Source organism: Homalodisca vitripennis, chromosome 4, assembly GCF_021130785.1.
Source record: "Homalodisca vitripennis isolate AUS2020 chromosome 4, UT_GWSS_2.1, whole genome shotgun sequence".
Lineage (NCBI taxonomy): Eukaryota > Metazoa > Arthropoda > Insecta > Hemiptera > Cicadellidae > Homalodisca > Homalodisca vitripennis.
This window is the reverse complement of record NC_060210.1, coordinates 164897988-164924793: the sequence shown is the minus strand read 5'-3', so window position 1 is coordinate 164924793 and position 26806 is coordinate 164897988. Positions and strand designations below refer to the sequence as shown.

At 34.6% G+C, this 26806-nt stretch overlaps 1 protein-coding gene across 1 annotated transcript in view; it reads right to left on the bottom strand.

Annotated features, from left to right (window-relative positions):
- The window catches only part of LOC124360525 (RNA-binding protein 33-like), a 53972-nt gene extending 42849 nt beyond the window's left edge, over nt 1–11123 (bottom strand). Inside the window, exons 1-4 of the mRNA XM_046814224.1 lie at nt 11043–11123; nt 3793–3895; nt 2182–2246; nt 1224–1350 (exon numbers count right to left, since the gene is read on the bottom strand). Coding sequence (XP_046670180.1) covers nt 1224–1350; nt 2182–2246; nt 3793–3895; nt 11043–11056 — 309 coding nt within the window. The 5' untranslated portion in view covers nt 11057–11123. The remainder of the gene's footprint in view (nt 1–1223; nt 1351–2181; nt 2247–3792; nt 3896–11042) is intronic.
- Nucleotides 11124–26806: the final 15683 nt, after the last annotated feature.

Here is a 26806-nt window from a genome sequence, read left to right as displayed (position 1 = left end):
GTAAAACGAAAATGGCTCATCGGTTTTTGCTGAGCTTTTATCATTGGTTTCACATTGCCTGCATTCAAAATATAAGCATTGAGTACCATCCTTGGTATGTAAAAAAGTAACAAAAACCTGTTATTGAAACATTTTAGAGTCCCAACAAGAAATTTTTGCTGGATGTCTGCAGATAAAACTTTCTACTCATTCTTATTGTTCCTGTGATGTACGTTCCTCTACTATATATAAGTACTTAGTCAATGGAACCAAACTAAAAAAAATATCCATAAACCTTATTGAGGTAATTTCCCTTGGTTTGTTCCCAAAAGTTTTGTAACAACAAAATTTTCCAGACCACACTCCTTCACATCATCATCACATCCTTATCTTGTGGGTTAATTTTTTCTTACCTTTGTAGACGAAAAATCCAAGGCAATAATTTGTTACTGCATCGCACAGAACCCATTACTTCATCCCCCCATCTCTGGTGCTGTTTTTTTATTTTATTTTATTTTATTTTTTGTGTGTAAATACTGTATTAGTGATATATGGTTTTTGGTGCCTAATAAATACTCATTTATAGAGAGTTGTTGATAAGGTATATAATAGTGTCTAACAACCTGTTAGCATGGTTACAAATTGTTTGGAATTTTGTGCATGCGCCTGGGACAGAACTTGTAAGATTAGAGTTATCCACTAAGTAAAAGAATTTCAGGATAAACTTAAATCTGTGCCTTATCATAATTTTATGGAAACCACGAAGTTGAGTTAGGAATTGTAGACTGTATTAGCAAATTGTTGGTTTATTTATTAGATCCATGCAAGCAATAAATACTTTAATTTCTGTAAGAGGAATCTATTTAGTTACTCGAGAACCATCAGGAAACATATTGTTTGAAAGAAATTTCTCTGCATAGGGATTGGTCTCAATTACAAAAAGTGTATTAAGGCTGGTTTAAAAAAATAAAACAAAGTAAGCGAGTGAAGGTGAGTCACGAGGTGGCATATGGTTAGGCCTAACATTTTGATGTGACTGTAAATATTTGATTTGATTATTTTTCACAACTAAAATATTAAAGAAATCAATTTAATCTTGAGTTTTGTAATAATTAAAAATACAATTAAATAGTTTGCTTCAATAAAAAAGACAGAATAGTTACATAACTTAAAAACCAATACCTGAGTGAATTTTTCCGGACATATTCCATTGTTAAGTAAGAAAAGAAATCAATAACACATACCTGAGTACTCAGCTGGCCATTGTCAAGTTCTGACTCATCAAGTTCATCCACCACAGCCAACTCCAGAACATCTCCATCCTCAATTATCTCATCTCCTTCAGACACATCTTGAACTTGGTCAACAATACTAGATTCAAAACAAGAAATATTAATTTTAGTTATTTTTACACTTTATATTAATTTTAGAATTAAACAATTATTTTTTTACAATAATGCATTTTTCTCCTTTTACAAAGGCACTTTTGTAATATTCACTGCTAAAGAACACAACAGAAAAAATTCATGTTTAATGAAATTTAAAAAAATATTCCTCTGAATCCAAAAATTAAGGTACGCTAATATAAACATAGTTTGTCTTGCTATGTCTAAAGCCATAAATAAATCGAACATCATGTCTGACTTGTCTTTTAATTCTGACACTGTGAACATAGTAAAATAGTTTTCTTTACAACATCATTGGTATGATGTTGCTAAACATTCAAAAATTAATTAACACATTGAATACAGAGCCCTAGTGTAGTTTTGTGTAGCATACACGCCACTGTATGCACAGACCAAAAATAGGTCACTATGACACTAGACTACTGCCATGTCCAAGAGTGCTAACCAATTTTACGCAAAGTGTAATAGCTTAGTGAACATTTTATAAACATTTTTAATAAAGAGATAATTTAATTTATTTAATTCATAAAGAAATTTTAAACAAAGAAATATAAATATTTTGTTAAAATATACGAATATACAACCAAACAATTCTAAAAAAAGTAAAAAGTGGAGCTAGCAAAACATTTTGAGTTTATCTATAATACTAAATACATAATTTACCTTTTGGTGAGTACGTTTTTTTATCTAATTGCTATATGATGATTTTTATTTAAAAAATCTTTATTGACACATATGAGAAATTTGTTAATACACTGTAACCAATACTTTAGATAATACTTAAAAATCTACTTACTGAAATAATTCTGTATGTCTTTCTGCTTGATCTGTTGATCCTGAAAAGACATTTCGCCTGGTACTCTGCAAAGAAAAAATGAAACAAAACATTTTAAAATGTTTGAAAAAGATTTGTTCCCTACAGTATTTCTAAAAAAAAAGGTAGGAGTGCGCCAGATGACATGTCATGTAATATGCTTCACTGATGTATGCAAGTTTTAAAGCCTATATACCTCATTTCATTCTCGAAATGTCCTGCAAACAGACAATCATATAAAAAAGACATTTCTACAGCTCCCGGGCAGACGGAAGAGAAACCGTGTCAGTCTACTGAGTGATTGACATGCACCATCATTCTTGTCTGTGTAGAAATGAAGAAGTGTCATGCAAAGTTTCAGTCTACAGATGAAATCTTTCTCGTGACATCTTGCGGATAGTTTGGTTACATGTGTCATTGTCACATATCACATTGTCTATGTCACTATATCACATGTTAAAATGTCATACGATTGTACACAGTTTGTTTACAAATCTATTTGTTTTTCAGTTTTCTCGTTGCCATCACGGTTACCTATAAGACCAATGTAAAAATATTCGCTAACGCTCAGATAAATCCCTTGGAGTGACATGTATTATCATTGAACTCAATATTGCCTAAACAAAAATGAAGCTTCATGTAAAATTTCAAGTCTATAGGTCAGTTAATTCTTGAGATATGTGGACAGACAGACAATTTATAATGCCTTGATTATTCTACACTGCCTAAATAATATAAGTTAATAATAAAAAGATTTTTTGCAAATAAATTTGAAGATAAACTGTCAAAATAATTTGATGGTTGTCCAATCAATAATGTATGTTAAAAATAAAATATTTAAACATGAATTGACCTATAGACTTGCAAGAAACCTCAATTTTATATTTTACATGCCACCATGATGAGTTCAATGATGGTGCATGTCACTCCATGGGACTTGGCTGAACGTTAGCGAATATTTTCACATTGGTCTTATAGATAAACATAATGGTAATGAGAAAACAGAAAAATAAATACATTTTAAAACAAATTGTGTACAGTAAATTGTATTGCGGTTCAACATGTGATATTTTTATTTATAGAGGTAAAAGAAAAAACAATAGAGTGGAAAGTAAATGTTAAAATTTGGTGACAAGATTTGAAAAGCGCACCCTCCTTAGCTTGACTGAGACTATTATTATTGGAATACTGAAATTAAACCTGACTTAATGAAAAAAAATGTGAATGTATCATGTTGCAAGATATCTCAAGAAAGATTTAATTTGTAAACTTTAAACTTTGCAGGAAACTTCATATCTACCTAGACAAGAATGAGTTCTACGATTGTGCATATCTAAACATGGAATTTGGCTGAGCGTTATTGAAGCCATTCAGTCAGGAGGCTAACACAATTTATCTTTTGTCTGGCGGAGGATGTAAAAATTTCTTTTCTGTAATCTATATATCCTTCAACAAGACATCTCAAGAACGAAATGAGCTACAGATTTAAAATGTTGCATGCAATCTCAGCGATGCCTGTTACACAACACATGGTGTGGCATACTCCTACCTTGTATTATATGAAAATATTGCAATCAATTTTTCCAATATTACCTGGTAAGGTTCATAATCATCGTCTGCCAACAAAGCATCTTCTTCTTCACCATCCAAATCTCCAAAAGAAGTTTCATCTAAATCCCCATCCAAAAGATCATCTCTGAAAAAATATATCTCATTTATACACAGACCATTCTAATTACAATGGAATCTCGTGCATGTAGTATATGTACAAAAAAGATTCTTTAAGTGATTGGAGACATTTTAATTCAAATATAACTAATGACATAATCACATTTTCAAATTTATGTTTATATTTAAAATTAATGATTTCCTTATCAGGTAATTCCACTAAACTTGCCAAAAATTTGAACAATTTTTTTGTGTTGTTATGCTAACTAGACAGATACTTTTAGGTATGCTTCTTGTATTTTGTTTGCTGTTCTATTTTAATGTTTCAGTTTTTATTACGTTAAGAAATACATTTACTGATGTTTCTAAGGTTTGATGCAAGACTACTTGTTTATTTGCTCATTGTACTGATAAGGACTCTGCTATATTACTAAACCTAATTACTGCCTTATTTGTTTATTAAGCAATATTGCTAAAGTTCGGATTTTATATATATTTTTTTTAATTAATGCTGGATGCAACTGCCCAAGTATGTAGCTGCGGGCCTTTTCACATAACCATTCACGAAGGTGGATTAGGTAACTTTGGTATATATCCCTCTGCTTTGTGCTTTATTAGTTGCTGAGTCTTAAAAAATCATTATTCCTAGTTGCTCCAAACTGAGTATCCTTAAAATAATGTCCTACTAGTGAAAATGGGAGAAAAGCTATAATTCACAAAGTACTGTTAGAGAACACCAAATTTCTATAATCAATGTGGTACTGAGTGGAGTCCCAATATTATTGTCTGAACAGCATTAATATACTCAGCTCACTTTGAACTTTCAAATTAGAATTATGGTCAAGTTTTTCTTGCTTAAAAGACTTAATGCCAATATAAGCTTGACCAGAGGAAGACAATATTTATATGTTTACTTATCATAGACAGATGTGACTTTATATTGTATTGGTGGAACTGTAACACAGTAATATATATTCAGTACTGACTGGAGAATGCTATATACCTAATAAGACGTATACCATACGATAAAAGAGATAACTGGGGCCGTCCCTAAATTACATAACGCTAAAATCGGTCTTTTCAGACCCGCCTCCCACCCCTTGTAATGGACTTGTAACAATGACATTAACTGTGTGTAATGCTACTAAAAACCCCTCTCCCCCTTGGAGCATCACGTAATTCAGAGACGGTCCCTTGGGTGTCTGACACTCATATTCATATTATTAATTAATATTAATATTCATATTAATATATTTGAATTCAGAATGGATAACAATAAACTAGCCACTGAAACAGGTACTGTCTCAGGAATCAAATGCTGAACTAAAATGACAATAGTATTATATAAATTGTGCAATTAATCATTTGACACGGAACAATATGACCTGGTGGTTTGAGAACATAGTTTTCACTTTGATAATGAGGAGAATTGATAGGTTTCTTAGTTCTTAGGTTTATCTGGCTATTGTAAACTTCTAAGCAGAAAGGTATTTTAAGTTTGAGAATCATTAACAATATGAATAAATGTTATAAAGTACCGATATAAAGGTGTATAAAATCTACCTAGACCTAATAAGCACTGTAAATATGAGATTTTGCTAATTAATTTTAAAATAAATATTACAGCTGCAGTACCTATTATAATTTTTAATTATAATTTAGTAAAATTATGTTACAACTATACCACCATGTACATCTAATGAGATATTATATACACATCTTCTGGACTATTTTTTATATACATAAATAAAACAGATATCGATTGACCTAAAGACTTTCAAAATTATAATTAAATACAGTTGTCTCTACACAAACATTTTGTGGTATTCCAAAATATACATATATATGTAGAAAATTTTTAACAGTGTCTCATATATCTGTGAAAGGTGTAAAATAAACTGATATTCTTGGTTTACTTTCTGAATTATTGGACTGCCAACAAAGGGTTGGAATTAAATTGGATTTGGAGTCAACATATTTTTATTTTAATGTTTACCTAATATTGTCTTGGCTTAAAAAATATGTGCCGGTAGCCTAACATTCGTAAATATAAATTTGGATACTATTTACTTTTGCCACATTTTATAGAACAATTTAAAACAGGGTTGCCACCTTGGCTGAGGAAATAATCAGGACACTAAGATCCTGGGATGATACATGATAGAGGGGAGGGAGTAGGGTCATATACAGTGGAAGGATTATATCGGTGACTTCTCCGGTAATGCGTTTTATTAATGGGTATTCAATAAAACAAAACATACACATTTAAAATAAAACTTCATTTTCATTTTGACTGATTACGCTATTGTTGTTTTTACAGCTTATTAAGATACAAATTCAGTAAAGACATGGCCCATCGAGGTTAAAAGTGATAAGTAGTTCAGCTTTTACAAAGTCAACAGGAGAATGTATGCATACATTTGTCCATTTGAGGCGTATGTGGAGAAAAAATTCTTTGTACCCTATCATTAGAAGGTGGGATGCTTAGTGCACAGGAAACAACAGCTTGCAACTAAGAGAGCTTTGCCTCTTTCACCTTATTTAATAATGGCTTAACCATCTTTGATCAACAGTAAAATCTTCCGAACTAATCAGAACTGTCAAGATAGGTTTACAGTAATTACACTGAACTAATCAAATTTGTACAGTGTGACTTTTTTGTTAATTCCCATAGATTCAGCAGCTTCCATGACATTTTAGAAAACAATTTTACATTTATGTGACAGGTGTGAGATTGAAAAAACATTTCTTCTTTCCGGGAACAAAGTTGGCTCAATAAGTTTTCAATTATGTTAAACAATTCAGTGGTTTTAGAGCTGTAACCTTTTCAAATAATGAGTAAATATCTGCACAAAAATGTAAATATAGTGATATATTTTATGAATATTGAGAAAGGCTGGACCAATTTGGTTTATTTTGGTTTTGAAATATTTGTAGAAGTCCAAGGAAGGGAAGGTTTAAAAGGTGAAAACATTGGAAGAGTTTCTCAGAATATTTAATAAAATTATGGAAAATAACTATAATATTTACAGCATGTAATCCAAAGTTAACTAACCCTAAACACCTATTGGCACTTAAAGCTGACATTCACCAACGTGGCAAAGACATTTGTTTACATTTAAATTTGATAAAATATTGAATAAGAGGTTGATCAGTAGTGTTATGCAGATTGCAAAGACACAGTTACTATCTAATTTTTATTTTAGATTGCACCAGTGACGAATAAACCATCAAATAATGCACTGAAAATAATATTTTAACGTTGTTTTAATCATCTTGATAAATGAAGCTGTGTATATTTTGCACATAAGGTTATCGAAACTGGTCGTCTCCCTTACTAATTTTACTGTAGTTAAAGGAAAAGCAAAGGAATGGTACACTCTTCCCCTTATATGAGAAGCAGAATACAAGTGATGGAAGTAGATGCATTTTGACCAAAGAAGCCTTTTTAAGCTTTATGTATGCACATATTTTCTTGATCAGGATAAAAATCAATACTAATACTAATAGCACCAGAAACATTGAAGATCACAAATAAATGCTTTTAAATCTAAGGATTTCAAAACTCACATATGTGTTTATTTTCTTGGTCAGTATAGCAAACTTAACCCAACTGTGAAACCGTTAATAAATTAGACTGAGAAAGAATTTAATGGCCTGTTTGACACTTTTTGATCGCAGTAACTCTTCATTCATACACGAGTAGGCTATATATATATATATATATATATATATATATATATATATATATTTTCTTCAATGGAAAATATATATATATATATTCCATTGAAACAAACTCTAACCAAAAATGCACTTGAAATATCTTAGACCGAAGGCAGATTGCAAGTGCTGATAGACACTTTTTGACCCTAACAAGCTTTGAAAACCAACATAATTATGTACACATTTTCTTGATCAGGTAAATATGGGAAACTATAATTATGGGACTTAACTAAGGATACGTAAATGAATTGGAGCGGAAGTGAATTTAATCAGTCGCACCTGACTCTTTTGTACCGCAGTAACTTTTCAGTACGTAAGTTATAAATGTTTTCTTTATCGGGACAAAAAAGCCACTATCACTATGGCACTTAAAACATCTTAGATACAAAGTAAATCAAAAGAGCCGAAAGTAGATGCTTTTTATTCTAAGTTGGTTTTTGTTGGTATATACTATCTTGATCAGGGCATTTGAAATTCCTTACATAGAAAATTAATCTAAATAGACAAAAGTTATATATGCATATATTTATTCTTACAACAAAAACTAATATACAACCAGTCAAAATTGTAATTAAGTTTTGAATCTGTCAACCACGGATGCTGAAATAATAAGTACCTGATATATCTACTTGTATTTTAAAAAATTGTAGGACTCCATCATATTACACCATAAATGTTTTCACTAAAAAAGCTATGGCCTTCATTTTTTGAAAATTATTATGTGTAAAGCTAAGGATAACTTTTAGTAGAAAATTAAAGTTTTGCAGTTAAAAATGTTAAAAATGCAGAGTGCCTACTTATTTTGTGGCTGCAGTATAATAAGCGTCCAACACTTGAGTAATCATTAATATTTGCAGATGTGTTTATTTGCAGATGACACAAATCTAAAGGTTTCTGGAATTTCGAAAGAAGAGTTGAATTCATCTCAGCAATCGAATTGGCTAATCTACAACAATTTTTTAACAACAAAAAACTTAATTTAAATTATGAGAAAACTAAATTCATTAATTTTAAAACTAAACAAAATAATAATGATTATGACTTTGATATTCTTATAGACGATTCAGAGATTGAAAATGCATCAAAAATTAAATTTCTCGGATTGATCACTTGAGCTGGGATGAGCACATTAAATTTGTGCTTGGTAAAATTAGTTTTGGCTTGTATGCAATTAGGCAAATGTCTTGTTTATGTACTACTGAAGTGCTAAAACAGATTTATTATGCTCATATACATTAACACATAGCTTATGGCATAGCCATATTTGGGGCCACAACTAAGAAAAACCTAACTGACATTTTAAAGGTGCAAAAACAAGCCATTAGAAGTATATACTTAAACTTGAATTCTCAGAATCTTTTAGAAATTGCTTTAAAGAATTAAAAATAATAACAGTTTTTGGACTTTATATATATGAAAACATCCTGTATTTTAAATTCAATCATGGCCAACAAATTAACTTAGAAAATAATGTGCACAAATATAACACACGCCATAAGAATGTATGACACTATTCCATGTACCGTATTGTACAATTAATGAATAAAGAATTATTGATTGATTGAATAATGAATCATCAATTAGAACGATTTAAATACTGTCAGGCATGTTTACCCTGTTAAATAATTGTAAGTACTACCTGCTCAAATTTAGTATAAACAAAGTTGTATTATTTTCTATAATCTAAAATGCATTACATTTCTCTGACATATAAAAATATAGCTTTACTATAATACAATCTTAAAAGTCTATAACGTAATTCAGTTCAACATTATTATTCCAAAGTATTCCAAAGTTAAATAATGTGTATGGTATTTGAGTAATAGCCTTTACAGACGGAAAATATTGTTGTTTATTAATACCTATTACAAAATAACATGTTGACGTTCCTATAGCCTGGTAAAATGTTACCAGCTGATCCAATCTAAGTAATTACTTACAGATATTCTTAATTATTCATTGCCAGCTGTTTTCATGACATAACAGATAACAATATAGTTGAAAATTAATTTCATTCAGTACAGTAAAATCATTTTCATAATGAGTAGTGACATCGGCAGAAACAATGACTATACATCACAATTATTGCGTACTACGAAATCCTTATATACTATTTGTTATTATGCTATACGTATTATAAATATAAAAAATTAAAAATAAACTTAACAAGTGCTCAAGTGATCTGAGCTTGAATTTGGGTACTATCTCGAAGAATGTTTTTCTTAATTTGTCAGAAGTGTGGGGTAGCGCCAAAGGTGCTACAGAATCCCACACTGACAGCCAGAGCTATTTATGATTGGTATTTTCTCGACCTCAGATAACATCCCAGATCGGCCAACTTCTCCGACTTCACGTTATACAATTTAGGACATGATCTAAGATCAGGAAAGTAATAATCGGAAATGCTTCTGGCCATCAGTGCAGCTTCGGTGGCACCTCCCACCGCGCACTGCTGGCTAAAAGGAAAAACATTCCTCGAGATAGTATCCAAATACAAGCTCAGATCATGTAAGCACTTGTGAAGGTTATGTTTAACTTTGACACTACTAAATAACATTCCGATAACCTAATCTAAAGCTACTTATATCGCATTATAACATTGCATAGTGTAATATGTCCATTCCTAGCCTCATTGCTTGTATGAATTGGCCTCGACTGTTACTGGTTGTCGAGTAATCCAAACCAAAACAATGGTTATAAGGACATCAAATCATTCAGCCCAGCTGTTACTGAAACAACAGTATCCTGGTAATAGGTTACCACTGAATTACCTGTCACTGACACTAATACTTGAGATCTGTAATGGCAGCAAGGACAGTGTTTTTGCACGTTTTATTTGTGTCAGACAGGTTTATCCTTCAAAATAGTCTAAAGTAAGTAAATGGTAAATTGTTTTGTTTGTTATATTTATAAGTACACATATCCTAGATTGTTTTTTATTTTCAACATAACATTACTTTTTATATTGTAATTTGGTTTAAGTAATTATAGCAAGGATCCTTTAGCCATGAGTATCGATTATTCTATATTATCGATCATTCGAGTGTTGGAACGCTTATTATGCTGCAGCCCTACCTCAATAATATAAAATAACTAGCTAGAAACAGAAATTGTAGTTCAGGTTACAAAGTCTCAATAGTAAATAAATAAACATTTTAAAAAGTTTTTATGTTTATTTTATATATTTACAAACAATGTTTATCATCTAATTTATGCATACAGCTGGATCTTTATATATATAAAGAGAGGAGGAATTTATAAGGTGAAATAATACTACCAATATCCATAATATAACCTATAGATATTTATTTAAATTGGTATTATTACAATAAACTCTTATACTTGTTAAATCTGTAAGAAAGGATGCCGTAAATCATTTCAATGCATATTTTATATGATTTTCTGGATAAACATACTCCAAACATAAAAGTAATTAACTTATTTAAACTTACCCGACGTCTGCCATGTTTACTTTATCTACACTAGTACTTACACTCTCACTCTGACTGACATTTTTTTGCAGGCTTACTGTTTGTTAGTTGTTACTTTTTTTTAGTTTTCGAGTGTTACAAGGTAGCCAAAACCTTTTTCTAGACAAAAATTATTACTCTTAAAGTATTAGATATTGTCTAGGAGAATAACGTGTATTGTACATACTGAACCGAGTCTTTGACTGTCTACATAGCCGAGTAGAGGAATATTATATTGTTACGTTGTATTTTTGGTTACATTTTCACAATTTTTTTTTATTCTCTAGGCTCATATAATAATAATAACCTTTATTGCGTCAAACAATTATTACATTGCAATGCATGCGTCAAGTACATTCATAATAATATACCAGTTTCCATTGCAGTTATTGCTATTTAATTGTATAAACAGAACTGGGGGTTTATTTTTATTCGTGTTTTCAATAGTTTTCAATAATTTTAATCCCAGCAAACTCAACATGAACTCTTCAACGGAGTAAAAAACGCCTTTGACACCAGGAGGTGTTTTAATCGAGATTTGAATAGTTTAGAATCAATGAGATATTTTTATTCCCTCAGGCAGCTTGTTTATCAGTTTCATCACCAACTTTGGACGGCAAGTGTTCAAATGCACTCGTTCTATGTTGAACAATCCAAAGTTGTCCCTGCCTCTTGTCTCGTATTGGTGGACGTCACTGCCCATTGGATCAACTCGCATTTAAGTCGACAGTATAGAACGACGTCGAGAATATAGAGACAGGGTAAAGTTAACAATCCAAGCTCTCTGAAGGCATCTTTGCACGACTCTCTGAAATTCAATTTGTAAATAATTCTGATAGCTTTCTTTTGAGCTCTAAATACTCTTTCGAATTTGTATTTAGAACAGCTGCCCCACAATCTTAAGCCGTAAGACAAATATGGATGTATCAGGCCAAAGTAGGCAGTTTTTTTAATACATCAATAGAACAGAATTTTGCAAAGGTTACGCAAAACATAAATGCCAGAAGCAACCTTGGAGCAGATGCTGTCAATGTGAAAGTCCCATGTCAGTCCTCGATCAAGGTACATTCCAAGGAACTTAACGGATTCGGCCTTTTTCCCAATAGAACATCGTCCATCATTACTGCGGGACGATACTCCTGTTCTTGTCGATGCCGAAGGCAAAAATTTATTGTGTTTGATTTTGAGCTGTTTGTTTTCAGATTGAGTCTTGAGAAATGTTCGATGCATGAATTTAAATCGATAAATGATTTCACTTCAAGATCAGTTTTTACATTTCGATTTTAATACAGAGAGTCGTGTCATCAGACATATTGAATCACCTTTCCATCTGGATTGATGTATTCAACTTGTTGACATAAATAAGGAAGAGAACTGGCCCTAATATTGTGATCCCTGAGGGACACCATAGGGCATTTTGATCCTATTAGACAGAGCATTCGCAATCCGTACGCATTGTTCTCTATCTTTAAGATACGAACGAGAGCCAATCGTACGGCAAACCCCTAATACCACTAGTCCATAACTGGTGCAGCAGTGTCGCATGATGCACACAGTCAAAGGCCTTTGGAGAGGTCGAGAAATATGCTCATAACACGTTCTCTTTTCTCCAGGCCATCGACAACATTATGAATAAGTTCAGTTACGGCATCGATGGTCGATTTGTCTTTCCTAAACCCGAACTGTTCGGGACAGAGAATTTCGAAGCGGTCATGGAATTTTTTCAAGCTGATTGATGGAAAGCTTTCTCAAAAACTTTGCTAAGAAACTGGGAGGATAGAAATTGGACGATAGTTGCTTTAGAGGAGCAAGGATCATCTTTTTTGTAAACTGGAATCAACAGTGGATATCTTCAGTACGGACGGAAAGACGCCCTGTGGCAAACGAGAGATTGATTAATTTTGTGAGTGGTGTCAAAATATGCTTAAAAGCACTTTTTGATTAACCACACAGACATTCCATTAATGTCACAAGATCTCTATAGGTTTGAGATCCTGCATGATACGGGGGCCACCTCCACCTCACTCACAGGACGAAGGAACATGGACGAGGCCGATCTAGTCAATAACCCTCCGCAGGTGTATATTCTGATTCAAAGAACTGTCAGTTCCAGCAACAGTTGAAAAGAATCATTAAACGCAATTGCCACTTTTAATGGATCATCAATAATTTTTATTATTAATTTTAAGTTTCGGAATTGAAAATTTTGAAGTGTTTTTTGTTGTTTTGTGTTTAGGTTTAATTATATTCCAGGCGCTTTTTGAAAGATTATCGATTGTTTTTAGTTGGTTTTCAACGTCTCGTGCCTTGGCGTTTCTTATGGCTTTGCGGTAATCCTTTTTGAAAATTTCGAAAAAAGCGTTGTGAAATCCTCATTTTCAGATTTAACATATATTGAATGATAAAATTGTAGTCTTCTCTTGAATCGAGTATACTCTGAGTAATCCAGGTATTGCTCTTTTTCTTATTTCGTTCTTTAAAATTTTTGAATGGACAAGTCAAATTTAGGCAGTGAGTTAAACAGTCGAAAAAACGCGTTAAAGGCATCTTCCACCCGCTCAAAGCGATCCAGAAAGAAATTCCCATGATGTTTTCATTAGAAACTTCTTAAAAAAGCTCTATGTTTGCCGGCTTTAGATCCCGTTTTCTTTTTATTGACGGAGTTTCAAATTTTGGGTTATGGTGTAATATTACGGCTTCCTGTGCGTAGTGGTCTGAGATGGCCGCATCTATGACAGAAACAGAACAGTCTATTACGTTAGTAATGACGTTGTCGATGGCTGTACTCGACGAAGCGGTCACTCGAGTTGGCGAGTTCACGGACCAAATTAAGCCGAAAGAACTGAGAATATCCCGTAGTCGCTGGGTCAGAGGGTTGGTGTGGTCTAACACATCGATGTTGAAGTCACCCGGTAATGATGAACTTCAACGATTTTGAATTGAGAAAATTTAGTAAAGTTTCAAACTTTTCAAAAAAGTTTTCGTTACATCCATTTGGGGATTTTATATAAGCCAATCACTATAATTTTTGTCCGCGGAATTTGTATCAATTTTTAATTCCCCCCCACCTCAAAGTCTAGATCACAGCAGTAATCCATCCTGAAGGGTTGAAATTTCCAATCGTGATTTGACAAAAATTGCCACACACCACTCCTTTAAAATTTGTTCGGTGAAAAATTGTAGCCAATTCATAATTGTCAATTCTGAACATAGAAACGGTCTCAGCCGTGAAGCCATGTTCAGAAACAACAAATATGTCGGGGTGCAGCTCTTCTGCCATTAGCATTAGCTCATCAACTTTTATTGGTGGCAGACTGCGCATTTTTTGATGCACGACGGAAACTGCACGAGTTAAATTTGGAATTTTGTGAATTTGATTTTTGTTTTGCTTGTCGTTTTTTGTCTGGTTTTCTGAACTTATTGTACCCCAATTCTGTTCATATATTTAACATATATTTTAACAAATCACTTATCTCTATTACTGGTTTACATGGCCAGTCAAAGATACTGATGGTGAATTGTAAAAAACGAAAAGTAAGCCAACTGTATTGAGCTCATAGCAACCGCAAGGAAAACTCTTACTGTTTGTAACAATTATGAAGCATTTTGGCTTATCCAAGTACGAAAGCGAAATATTATCGGTTCTCCATCACAAAATAGTTTTCCAAACTACAGTAATTAATATAGTAATTAATAACTGATAAAGTGGTGAATGCACTTTGATAAATTGCCGGTCTCGGGTTACAGTGGCATGGATTTGCACGACGACGGTCTCGACCTAGGTACATCTACCGTCTACGTCAACCACAAAAAGTACCATGGACTAGCAAACCCTGTGTCCAACATTGAGGGATTTGAAGCCAAATCTGCACTTCTTAGAGATCTTACAACCCGAAACACCACTCGCTTCTGATAAAAATTTCAATTCACCACATTTCATTTACAACATTTGAAAACGGAGTTAGCGTAAAGATAAAAACACGATTTTTATGCTATCGAATAACACACAACACACATTAAGGCAAGGGCGGTGATTTCAAACAAAAGAAAAAAAATGTTATGTAATATCGTGGAAAAATAAGTAAACCGAACAAAACATCTATATATTGAAACCTTAGATATGAAAAAGTGAAGTGGCTACTATATTGTGGTGAGTCCGTCTGCGAACATTTTGAGCCATTAAACCGTATTTTATGAAAAGAGTTTTCATAATTTGTTGTCAAGAACTTAATATGTACAATTTACTTTAATAAGTTTACCCTTGAATACCCTACAAACAATTCCCTTGAGCGATCTACTGAAAATTCATTTCCAATTAGAGACGGGATTATTTCTGGCTAGTTTGCTTTATAGGTTATTGTATAATAAATAAATGGCTTCCCAAACTTTTACGATTGCCTTTAAATTTTGATGTTTTGGAATCGTCTTTCATTTGCTACATTCAAAGTAAATGGTAGCATAATTTTACCTGCCGTAAAAAAGTTATTAAGTTGAACTTTATTCTATACGAAGTACTATTTATAGCCCCTTGCAATGCTTGACACGCAGTTCTGATCGATGTCCTCTCGGTTTTGTGGCACCCTGTTGGTTTCCTATGAACTTCAATTGCTCAATTTCGATTCGAATGTTTAAGTATAGAATGAACTGCTGACATAGTTTGTTGAGTAATGAATATCAATCGTTAACATACAATACAGAACGATGACTATTAAATTGTAAGCAGTTTTCCTGTCCTTTATCTTCTTTGGCCATTGTAAGTCATATTTATAATCCTAATCAGGATCGTCATAACGAAATAGAAGAGGATACACTATTGGCAACACTGTCGGGGCTCACAACTAACAAAAGTAATGTACATGTTATCGGTGGTAAATTAACGGTTATAGTAATAGTATTATAGTAAGTAATTAACGGTTTTGCGATGGTTCTCCCTCAAAAGAATTAAAAACTGCAGTGATTTCATCATTGCATAATTTTAAAACCATAGCGTTATTTTCAATGAAACGAACTTTTAAGCTGTGGTTTTACTTCCAGTGCTCAATTACATATGCAACTTTTTGTGCCATTGTGCATATTGGTTAGAAGGTATGTTAACTCAATTTAATCCGTTGTAGTCATTTGGTTGTGAGGTGTTAATAAAATATAACTGGCTATACGAGGGTAACTTACCATTTATCTATATCTATACTATTATATAATAAGCAAATGTTAACTGTGTGTTTTTAAGTGAGGGGGTAAAATGCTTTTACTCATTTGTGCCAGACTAGGTTGGGTCGTTGGATGTACGTTGTATTGTCTCATCTTGTCACCTCTTCAACTTGCCTCATTTCATTGTAACGACCCTTATTCCCTGGGAGTTCACCACAGGTACAGCTCATTCGTTCCTGGGAGACCACCACAGGAAGCTCTCCGTTCCACAGAGACCGACCACGCTTCGCGACTCTCATGTAAGAAAATCACCCTGCGCTAGAGCAATCCAAGCACCCCTTCGTCTTTCCCCGCTAAAGCAACCTAGCGGAACCTTTCACTCTGCGCTAGATAAATCCGAGCGCCTCTATCCCCTCGCCCGCTAGAGCAATCCAAGCGGAACTTTTCACCCTGAGCTAGAGAAATCCAAGCACCTATTTCTCTTTCCCCGCTAGAGAAATCCAAACGGAAATGTTATGGAAATTTGCTGTGCTGTAAATATAGATAAGAAATAGCAGATTCAAATAAAAAAACCTTATCTTGATATGTTTATTGGTTATTGAGAAACTTGTTCCTAAACTTATCTAATTTAACATGTGCGCTATATAGTCAACCGACTCCCCCTAAGTCACTGACTATGTGCTCACTCTTGCCACTTGACTTCACAACACTGTACACTTCACAATTTTCACCTAACTGATTCTGTAGCAAGTGACGTAGATTACGACTATGGCTGTCAGATAGCAATGTTACTTTACTAATTACCTTATTACTTGTTACTTTGGTCGGAGTTGTATGGTTTGATACTTTAACTAATTTGTTGTGTTTTGTTTTTAAGCCAATTTATTTTGCTGTAAATTTTGTTTACTGAAAAACTTTTGTTAAAACAACGATCACCTTTGATGCTGATGTTGTTCACTATCATTGAACATATGAGTTCAATATAGTGAACCACATAAGCACCACACTCTACTCCACTTTTCTGTTGACGGCATTGAATCTGTACCACGTTGACGTCAGGGTCACCACTAAGCGCTACTGCCAGTCTCTGCGCGTGGGGGCGGTTCAGGGGCTCCACACTGTCCAGATGGTAGTATGTGTTACTCTCCCTGGTGTACACTAATAGAGACCAGTGGGTTCCGCCTTCTCTCGTCTCGTCCTCACGGTTGTTCACCGCCGCCAGGACGTAGTCTTATGTGTCCAGGGCCAGAGAACTTCGCATCTTGACTGTGTCCTCCCTGTCTGGGTTGATCTTGAGGAAGTGACTGACAGAAAGATCTATTCTGTTCGCGTTGCCAGGGACTTGGATCTGGTCTAGGTACATCTTCATCTCTCCCCGTCACTCAGGTTATACCAGTCGGAAGTTTGAGTATCGTTTGTCGCTTCTTCTACTTTTGTTCCCGCTTCCTCTCGCTTTCTCCTCTCGCAGTCTTCCTGGACGTTTTCTATTTTTCTTCGTAGTTGCTTTATGAAATCGTAATGGTTTAGCCCATGTCTTAGTTTTCTATTAGCTTTATGGTGCTTGGTGACGATGAGAATGTTGGCTCCCCTTTCGATTTGGAACTTTGCGATTTTTCTTGCAAAATTGTCAATCTTGATAAAATCGCGTACGCAGCCCATGGGCGAGCATATTAACGTCTTAAAACCTTTTCCCAGAAAGTCTTTCTGAATGTCCAAAGGCCAAATTGTACTCTTCAGGAGTCGGCTTTCCATAGTAGACGGGCTTTGTCAACAAACTGTAGACCGGGGCTCCATTTAACTGCTGGTAGGCTAAATTTTCCGTTAAACAATCCTCCTTTCCAGGTCTACCAAATTTCTTCTTATAAACTACCGCAACTCCTGCTGACATGCGCCGTTGGTCATCAAAGTCCTTGGATTTATACTATGAGCGAAAGCAGTAAATTTATTGTGCTTTAATGTGTCTATAAAGTCTCCCATGTTAGCCTCAAGAACGTGAATCCCGTGTAGAAAGCCGAAATCAGTAGAGTGTGCGTCAATCAGCACATTTTCCGGCACCTCCTTGCTAATTTTTTTCTCTACTACATTTGTTTGGGAATTTGCCTCTTTGGTCACACCTGTATGCTTAAAACTACCTGTATCTGATGCTTTAGGGGTGAGGCGGTTCTTTCAGCTATAAGAGTTTCACTTTCGTCGAGTTTTAATAGCCTTTTCTCAACATCTATCAACCGGTCTGTCAAGGCTTGGTTTGTATATTTTAATTCGGCTAGTTTTTGTCTTAAATATTTATTTTCTTCGTCTAGCTGTGGGAACTTAGGTGGTTCAGGGGTCAGAGTTACGTAAGGTGATAGAAGTTCCGTAAGTGAGGGAGGGTCCATCTCCGGTAATGTTGCAGTCTCAGGAGTAAGAGTCTGTGGTTCAGGGGTCAAAGGTGTAGGGGTGGAAGGTTCAGAGAATGAAGGTGAGGACGGAATGTATTTGTCTGCAGGGTTGTGGTTGTGTTCAGAATATGTTTGTTTAACACATGTCACTGCACTGTCTGTTCTGAGTGACGCTGAACAATTACGATTCGTGCATCTCCAACTGATCTCCCCAGATACAAGTGTTTTGTCTTTTCCGTATCGAAAGTCATTTATTGCAATACCATCTTTACCTTTTGCAGTCTTAATTTTATTGATTTTCGTCATTTTGATGCGTAAAAATTATAACTATATAAAATATTAATTTTTATATTGTTATTTAAATTTAATAGTTCCACCATTAATGATGTAGTTAAGAGCTGTCGATATATAACAAACATCAATTTGTGCAAAAAGTTAACTTCTCAGTTCAGTCTCAAACCATCAATCCTTTGTTTATTAGTTGTAGCTATACCATTGCGCTACTTTGTGTCCTTGGTGGAGGTAGCTGATAACAAGCTGATACGGCTCGTGCAGCAGAGAAGCGCTTGGCGTATGCACGTGCTGTTCGCAAAGCTATCCTCAAAATGAACAACATAAATATTTGTTCTTTAATTAACATTATAGGTTTCTTACGATTACTGCAGTTACTAAAGTAGCTCATCCATTATTCACTTAAAAAGTTTATGATCACTAAAATGATTGATTATCGTTTAAAACTTAAGAGAATGATCACAATAGACAGAGCTAAAAATCCACGTACTTTGCTCATTAATTGTCTGTCTCCATCCAAGCGGAACCTTTCGTCCTGCGCTAGAGCAATCCGAGCGCCTCTTCGTCTTTCCCTTTTATAGCAATCCAAGTATCTCTTTCTATTTATCCGCTAGAGAAATCCAAGCGGATCTTTTCGTCCTGCGCCAAAGAAATCCAAGCGCCTCTATCCCCTCGCCCGCTAGAGCAATCCAAGCTGAACCTTTCGCCCTGACCTAGAGAAATCCAAGTGCCTCTCTCTATATCCCAGCTAGAGAAATCCAAGCGGAACCTTTCGACCTGCGTTGGAGCAATCCGAGCGCCTGTTTCACTATCCCAGCTAGAGAAATCCAAGCGGAACCTTTCGTCCTGCGCTAGAGCAATCCGAGCGCCTCTTCGTCTTTCCCTTTTATAGCAATCCAAGTATCTCTTTCTATTTATCCGCTAGAGAAATCCAAGCGGATCTTTTCGTCCTGCGCCAAAGAAATCCAAGCGCCTCTATCCCCTCGCCCGCTAGAGCAATCCAAGCTGAACCTTTCGCCCTGACCTAGAGAAATCCAAGTGCCTCTCTCTATATCCCCGCTAGAAAAAATCCAAGCGGAACCTTTCGACCTGCGCTGGAGCAAACCGAGCGCCTGTTTCACTATCCCAGCTAGAGAAATCCAAGCGGGAACTTTCGCGCTGCGCTAGAGCAATCCAAGTGCCTCTCTCTCTATTTCTCCGCTAGAGAAATCCAAGCTCCTCTATCCCCACGCCCGCTAGAGCAATACAAGCGGAACATGTCACCTTGCGCTAGAGCAATACGAGCACCTCTTCTCTGTCCCCGCTAGAGACAACCAAGCGGAACCTTTCGTCCTGCGCTAGAGAAATCCAAGCTCCTCTATCCCCACGCCCGCTAGAGCAATACAAGCGGAACATGTCACCTTGCGCTAGAGCAATACGAGCACCTCTTCTCTGTCCCAGCTAGAGAAATCCAAGCGGAACCTTTCGTCCTGCGTTAGAGAAATCCGAGCTCCTCTATCCTCTCGCCCGCTAGACAAATCCAAGCGCATCTTTCTCTTTCCCTGCTAGAGCAACCAAGCGGAACCTTTCACCCTGCGCTAGAGAAATCCGAGCGCTTCTTCGTCTTTCCTCGCTAGAGTAATCCAAGCGGATCCTTTCATCCTGCAATAGAGAAATCCGAGCGCCTCTTCGTCTTTCTCCGCTACAGCAACCCAAGCGGAACCATTCGTCCTGCGCTAGCGAAATCCGAGCGCCTCTATACTCTCGCCCGCTAGAGCAATCCAAGCGGGAACTTTCGCGCTGCGCTAGAGCAATCCAAGTGCCTCTCTCTCTCTATTTCTCCGCTAGAGAAATCCAAGTGGAACCTTTCAACCTACGCTGGAGCAATCTGAGCGCCTCTTTCTCTATCCCCACTAGAGAAATCCAAGCGGAACCTTTCGCCCTGCGCTAGCGAAATCCGAGTGCCTCTATCCTCTAGACCGCTAGAGCAATCCAAGCGGAACCTTTCGCTCTGCGCTAGAGCAATCCGAGCGCCTCTTCCACTGTCCCCGCTAGAGAAATCCAAGCGGAACCTTTCGTCCTGCGCTAGAGAAATCCGAGCGCCTCTTCGTTGTTCCCTGCTAGAGCAATCCATGCGGAACCTTTCGTCCTGCGCTAGAGAAATCCGAGCGCCTCTATCCCCTCACCCGCTAGAGCAATCCAAGCGCAACTTTTCACCCTGAGCTAGAGAAATCCATGCACCTATTTCTAATTCCCTGCAAGAGAAATCCAAGCGGAACCTTTCGTCCTGCGCTAGAGAAATCCTAGCGCCTCTATCCCCTCGCCCGCTATAGTAGTCCAATCGGAACCTTTCGCACTGAGCTAGAGAAATCCAAGTGCCTGTCTCTATTTCCCCGCTAGAGAAATCCAAGCGGAACCTTCCGTCCTGCGCTAGAGAAATCCGAGCGCCCGGGGCTTTCTTGTATCCCACAACTTTCATACATGCCTATTTTAATTCTTCATCAGTCACGGGTGGTATAAGTTACCCCTCGGCCTGCTCGATCAGATGCTCACGTTGGGTCTGCTGCGGGAGCAGCACTGAGTCAATGCTTTTCAGCAGTTTCATGCTAGTGAGTGGGAGCGTCAGCTGGTTCTTCAGCCGCAAATACTAGACTTGCAATATCCTTTGTTAATGATATTAGATATTATCATAATGAAGTAAACTTAACAAATAATGGCCAGACGATTTAGAAAATATAAATCTAAAAATGTACTCTACTATACTGAATGTAATGTTTTCTAAACTAGTTAACAGTTCGTCATATAAATGACATAAATGATCACCATTCTCAGTCAGTGAATCTCTTTTTGTCTTTGTAAAACACGTAAGAAATACAAAGAAACATTATCTATCGTCTTCTTTGATTGTGTACCTACTTATTTGAACAAACCAGTTTTATCAGCAAATTTTAATAAAAGATAAAAAGTGTTCTGTTTTAGTGTAAAATTTCAGAATTATACATGGAAGGAGTATGCCATACCACGAGTCACTCAAAAGGTTTCCCTGAGAGTCCATGCAAAACTTCAGGTCTATATCTTGTTTCATTCTCGAGTTGTCCTGTGGACAGATAACAACACAGACATTCCTACAGGAAATAGATTTTATATCCTCCCCATCAGACAAAAGTGAAATTGTTTAAGCTCACTTAGTTACAGGCTTCAATAACGTTCAGCCACATTTCACAGTTGGACACACATAATAATTTAAGGGGGCTTACGGGCTCAAACCCCCCTAAATATAATTGTTACTATCTTCATTTTTTAAATGTGACAATTCTAATTAAAGTAAATGAATAAAAATTGTTCTGTGTATTTGTATACATACACCAGTCACACCAACAAGCTGCTGCTTTCGAGCAGGCAAATTATTGAAGATAAATTAACGTTGTTCAATCTTCTTTGGGTTGGGATTAAAAAATGTTTGGTCACATTCTTTCAAAATACCTGAGGATAGAAAAAGATAGTTTTTGTTTGTTACTTCACGAGGAATTATAGACATGTGAAGTAGTCTTTTTGTGCTATTTTAAGTTCAAGCCCAAATTAAAAACTAATGAAGATAAAGATGTACAATATTTACAGTGTGTGAAATATGACCAGAGATGTTGGCTTGTTTTTTTAGTTGGAAAAAAATACTTATTTAAGAAATATTCTCTTACAAAATTATAAGAAAATAATGTATTGTTTAAGACTTTAGAAAACACATTTAAGTAGCAAAACATTTTAAAACTATAAGGCTAAAAATGTATTTACCCAATTCATATTTACCATACAACATTGACAATATTTAAGGAATGAATAAAATGGATAATTTTCATTTATTAGCAGTTGAAAACAATACAGATAAAGTATGTGCTACAATAAAATTAATTATGAATTTTTCATTTTTACAAATTAAATTATGAAGAAGTTTGAGCTTTACAGCTATGATTTTACATACTGTAGGTACTCATTTGAAGTGTTTAAACACACTGTATGCCCATTGATTTTCTATTCCCACCAAAATGTGCTAGAAGCGTCATAATCATATTTACATATATACAGTATGATAAGAAACATTGGTATTTAATAAAAAGTGTTTAACAAACATTCTGCATGTTACATAATAATTAAAAATATGTGGTGAACCCTCTTCCCCATGAAACATGAGTGAATTGATTCAGTCTCCCTTTACCTCACCCCACTCAAGTCCTAAACATTTGTTCTCTATATCTTACTTGAATTTGGTGGAGTGCAATCTAGGAGTTTCGTTGTCAGTTCAGGAGTGCCTTTAATGCTCTCTGGTCCGTCTGGTTATCTGAAGATATGTAATTTCTTCTCTGTTACAATATCCCGTTTTACTATGTCTCAGCCAATCATGGGGTGAAAAAGCATTTAGTTTTGTAACAAGACATTGATTATTACTATAGGATAGGCTGAAATGAACAGTCTTCCCCATGCCTCAGTAAAAATAATATAAGATTAAATAATAATTTATTTTTATGGAACTGAAGGTGTTATGACCAAGAGAATGTATTTTATGCAGGTTCATGGTGTTTTATTCAGTGAATAAGTAAGGAAGAATGAAAGACATAAAACGCCCCCCTAGAAAAAAATGTATAACAGCAATCCAACTTGTAAAAAATACAGCAGTTAAATTATTTATTTCAAGTTAAGTTTATCTCATTTATTCCATATCCTCCTCCCTGTGTGGTGTGCTATTCAATCAGAGCTATCCCCCTAAAGGTAAGTCCGCTACAGGTTACAGTATATAAAACTCGAATCTGAAAATGTATGCAAAAAGATATGTCTTGTTATGTGCATTGCCTTAATGTGTAACAGTAAATATTTCATCAGATTGATTATCTACACAGACATTTTGTTCGAATCCACCTTGAGAATGAGGGCTTCATCTGAAGTAATTGTCGAGATCTCATACACTTATGCTCTCCTGTTTATGATTTCAAGCAAAATTATACTCTTGTCAGAGGATATGTTTTGTTAAGTGCATCACCTGTGAATGTGTAACAGAAAATCTTTTGTTCGGTTTAATACACAGATACATTGTGTCTGAGTCTGCCTTGAGAATGAAATGACATCGTTATCTTGTTTAATTCAACTGGGATCTCACACAATTACAATCTATTGTTTACAATCTATGATTTCAGTCAAAAAAGATAACTGCTCTTGTCAGAGCATTTTTTATTCTTCCCAGGTGGATCAAGAGGGGCGCCACGGCCCCTAAACTCTCCTTAATTCGCCGCTGTCTGCACATTTGATTTCCTGTTGGTTATTGATCTACATGCAGACCTACCTCAAAATGTAAAACTTTAATGGTAAGGAAAATGGTCACCCAATCTTCGCTATTCGCAAATTATTCAAAGTGCTTGTGTCTTGACACATAGAAAAATTCTTAATCTTATATTTAAATTTACTGGTCTTGGTTTTTACATATTTTAAATGATCACATATTGTTACAGTTTTTAAAATACTTAGCTCAAGGCTATAAGTATGTCTATTAAATTAAATCAATTTCTATGCAAAAAGCTTAATTATGTATTATTGTAACATAGTAACTATAATGTAGGGCATAATCAAATACATTTAAGTTGTAATAGTTAAGTATGGCTAATTGTGAAGCTATTTTACAATATTCAGGACATATGAAACGTTTAATAGCACTTCGCATTTTAAGAGACTTTAAACAGTAATTTTGTTACGTTTCAGTTTTTAAGTTTTAATTTGGCTATAATATAAAAACTGTAACAACAACTATGTTATTGGTAAATTTGTAAAGGATCTTATGAAATCTAAAGAGAATTTGACGCCTTCATTACTTAAGTGGCAATAAACTTCACAGCCTTGTTGCCACATTGCAGACTCCTAAGGTAAGGCGTTACAAAAGTTGTGCTTGTAGAATATTAATCATTTTAATTTATCGATACCGGTATTTGTATTTTTTAAGAAACAAGAATATGTTAGTTATATCTGTTTTCAAGCTACAGATACTCTAGGTTAGGCGTTATTAAATATAGTGGAGAACTAACCAACATTGTTATTTTATTAATAACTCCATATTATCTTAACATTAGTTTATTTAATTCATCCCTTCAAGAGAAAATGTACAATAATTGCCAAAACAAATTATTATTTGAGTGCCTATTGTTATTTTAAAATTGCTGTTAAAAAACTGTAGTTTTGATCATTTTTGTGTATGTAAGTGAAAATTGCATTTAGTGCAACTTTCTATCTAGAAACCTTCAGAAAATATATTCATAGTTTTATTTTAAATAAACTATTTATGTATCTTTCGACAATAATGACGAGTTATATACTCCTACAGTAACGGACATGTTTTTGGAGTGACAGTATTTAAAACATCTTTATTCATTGGCGAACTTATTCTGTCATTGATTAACGCTAAGTAACATGTTTACTGACAGTTTCTATACTCAAACTCTTCTTATTTTTTAATAAAATAAAAAATCTAAAAAAATGTTGAAATCATAATTTGATTTTTTATGTTCAAGTTGCCATTCAAAGAAGTACTGAAAGAATTCCACACACAATGAATTCAAGCCACACTATTTAACACTTTATTTTGAACGTATCACACCAATTTTTATCAAATTATCGTTTGTCAAAAATTTATATAATTGACATCTTTTCAATTGACACTATGCTATCCTGATTATTAGTTGTCACTGCTACGATTGATAGGCTGATTTGATGCAGTTATAAATAAAAAAAACACTTTTATTTTTAATGTCAATTGATATACGTATATTGTTTTGAAGCGTCGGGTAGTGATAAACCGGACTTTGTTATTTTATGTAGGTTCAATGTCCGGTTATAATGACATTGGAATTTTATGCATATTCTTAAAACTTCCGTTTAAGATATTATAATACACCTATTATAAAATTATTTGTTTAAAATATTAATAAAAATCAAAATTAAGATTCGTAAAAATGTGTAATGACAATTTGCTATACCGTATGTAATGATTTTAAATAGCCTAAGATGAGTGAGATATGTATTTACACAGAGCAATTTCACCCATCTTTATTTTATGAGCACCACTTTGTAAATAATAAAGATAAACTCTTTTTGAATGCAAAAGTAAAGAAATTCTATTGGGAAAAGTAGATCTCAAAGATGTTTACACAACGTTGTGGAATATACATCAATATTTTGAACGAAAAAATATTTTTAGGCATAAAAATCCAAACAATACAATTAAATCGAAAGAAGAAAACATCAGAAATGCGAGAGATTTATACCATTAATGTAATGCACAACTAAATTCACTACTTCTTGTATTATGATTGTGCGCATAATCTAATTAGTTTTGAATCAAAATCTTCAACAACGCCTTGACGAATCATACATTTTACAAGTAATTAATGAGCGCACTCTCAGCACAGTTAGAACATGCGGTGGCGCCGACATTTTATTGTGAAATTAGTGAGGCAAAAGCGATAGATAAGCCCGTGCTATTTTACTCTGCTGCAAGTTCTGCTCTCCTGATACTCAACACGTTTGTTTGTATTAAATCTCTTGACATTTGAATGAAATTTAATAATCGAGCACTCTGGTCGTGCTCCAAAAGATTAAAATTTATTTTTAATACAATAGTACTACTTTTACATACTGGAAATTTCTGCATACAGTTTTCTTTGCGTAATTTAAGGGTTTAAAATTGATAAAATTATAAAATGGACGTAAAGAACTTTATTGATGCAATCAATTATATTAGCCTTGTTGAAACAATCAAGACATTCAGTTTTGGTTGTTACGGTACTGTATTCATATTGTAAAATACTGTTAATCGTCCACTTGAACAAATGTAATTAAATACAAGTACGATTTTAGTATAGTGTTGAGTTATGTTGGAATGTCTCTGTACAGAACTGCGTAGTTAGAATATTCGTT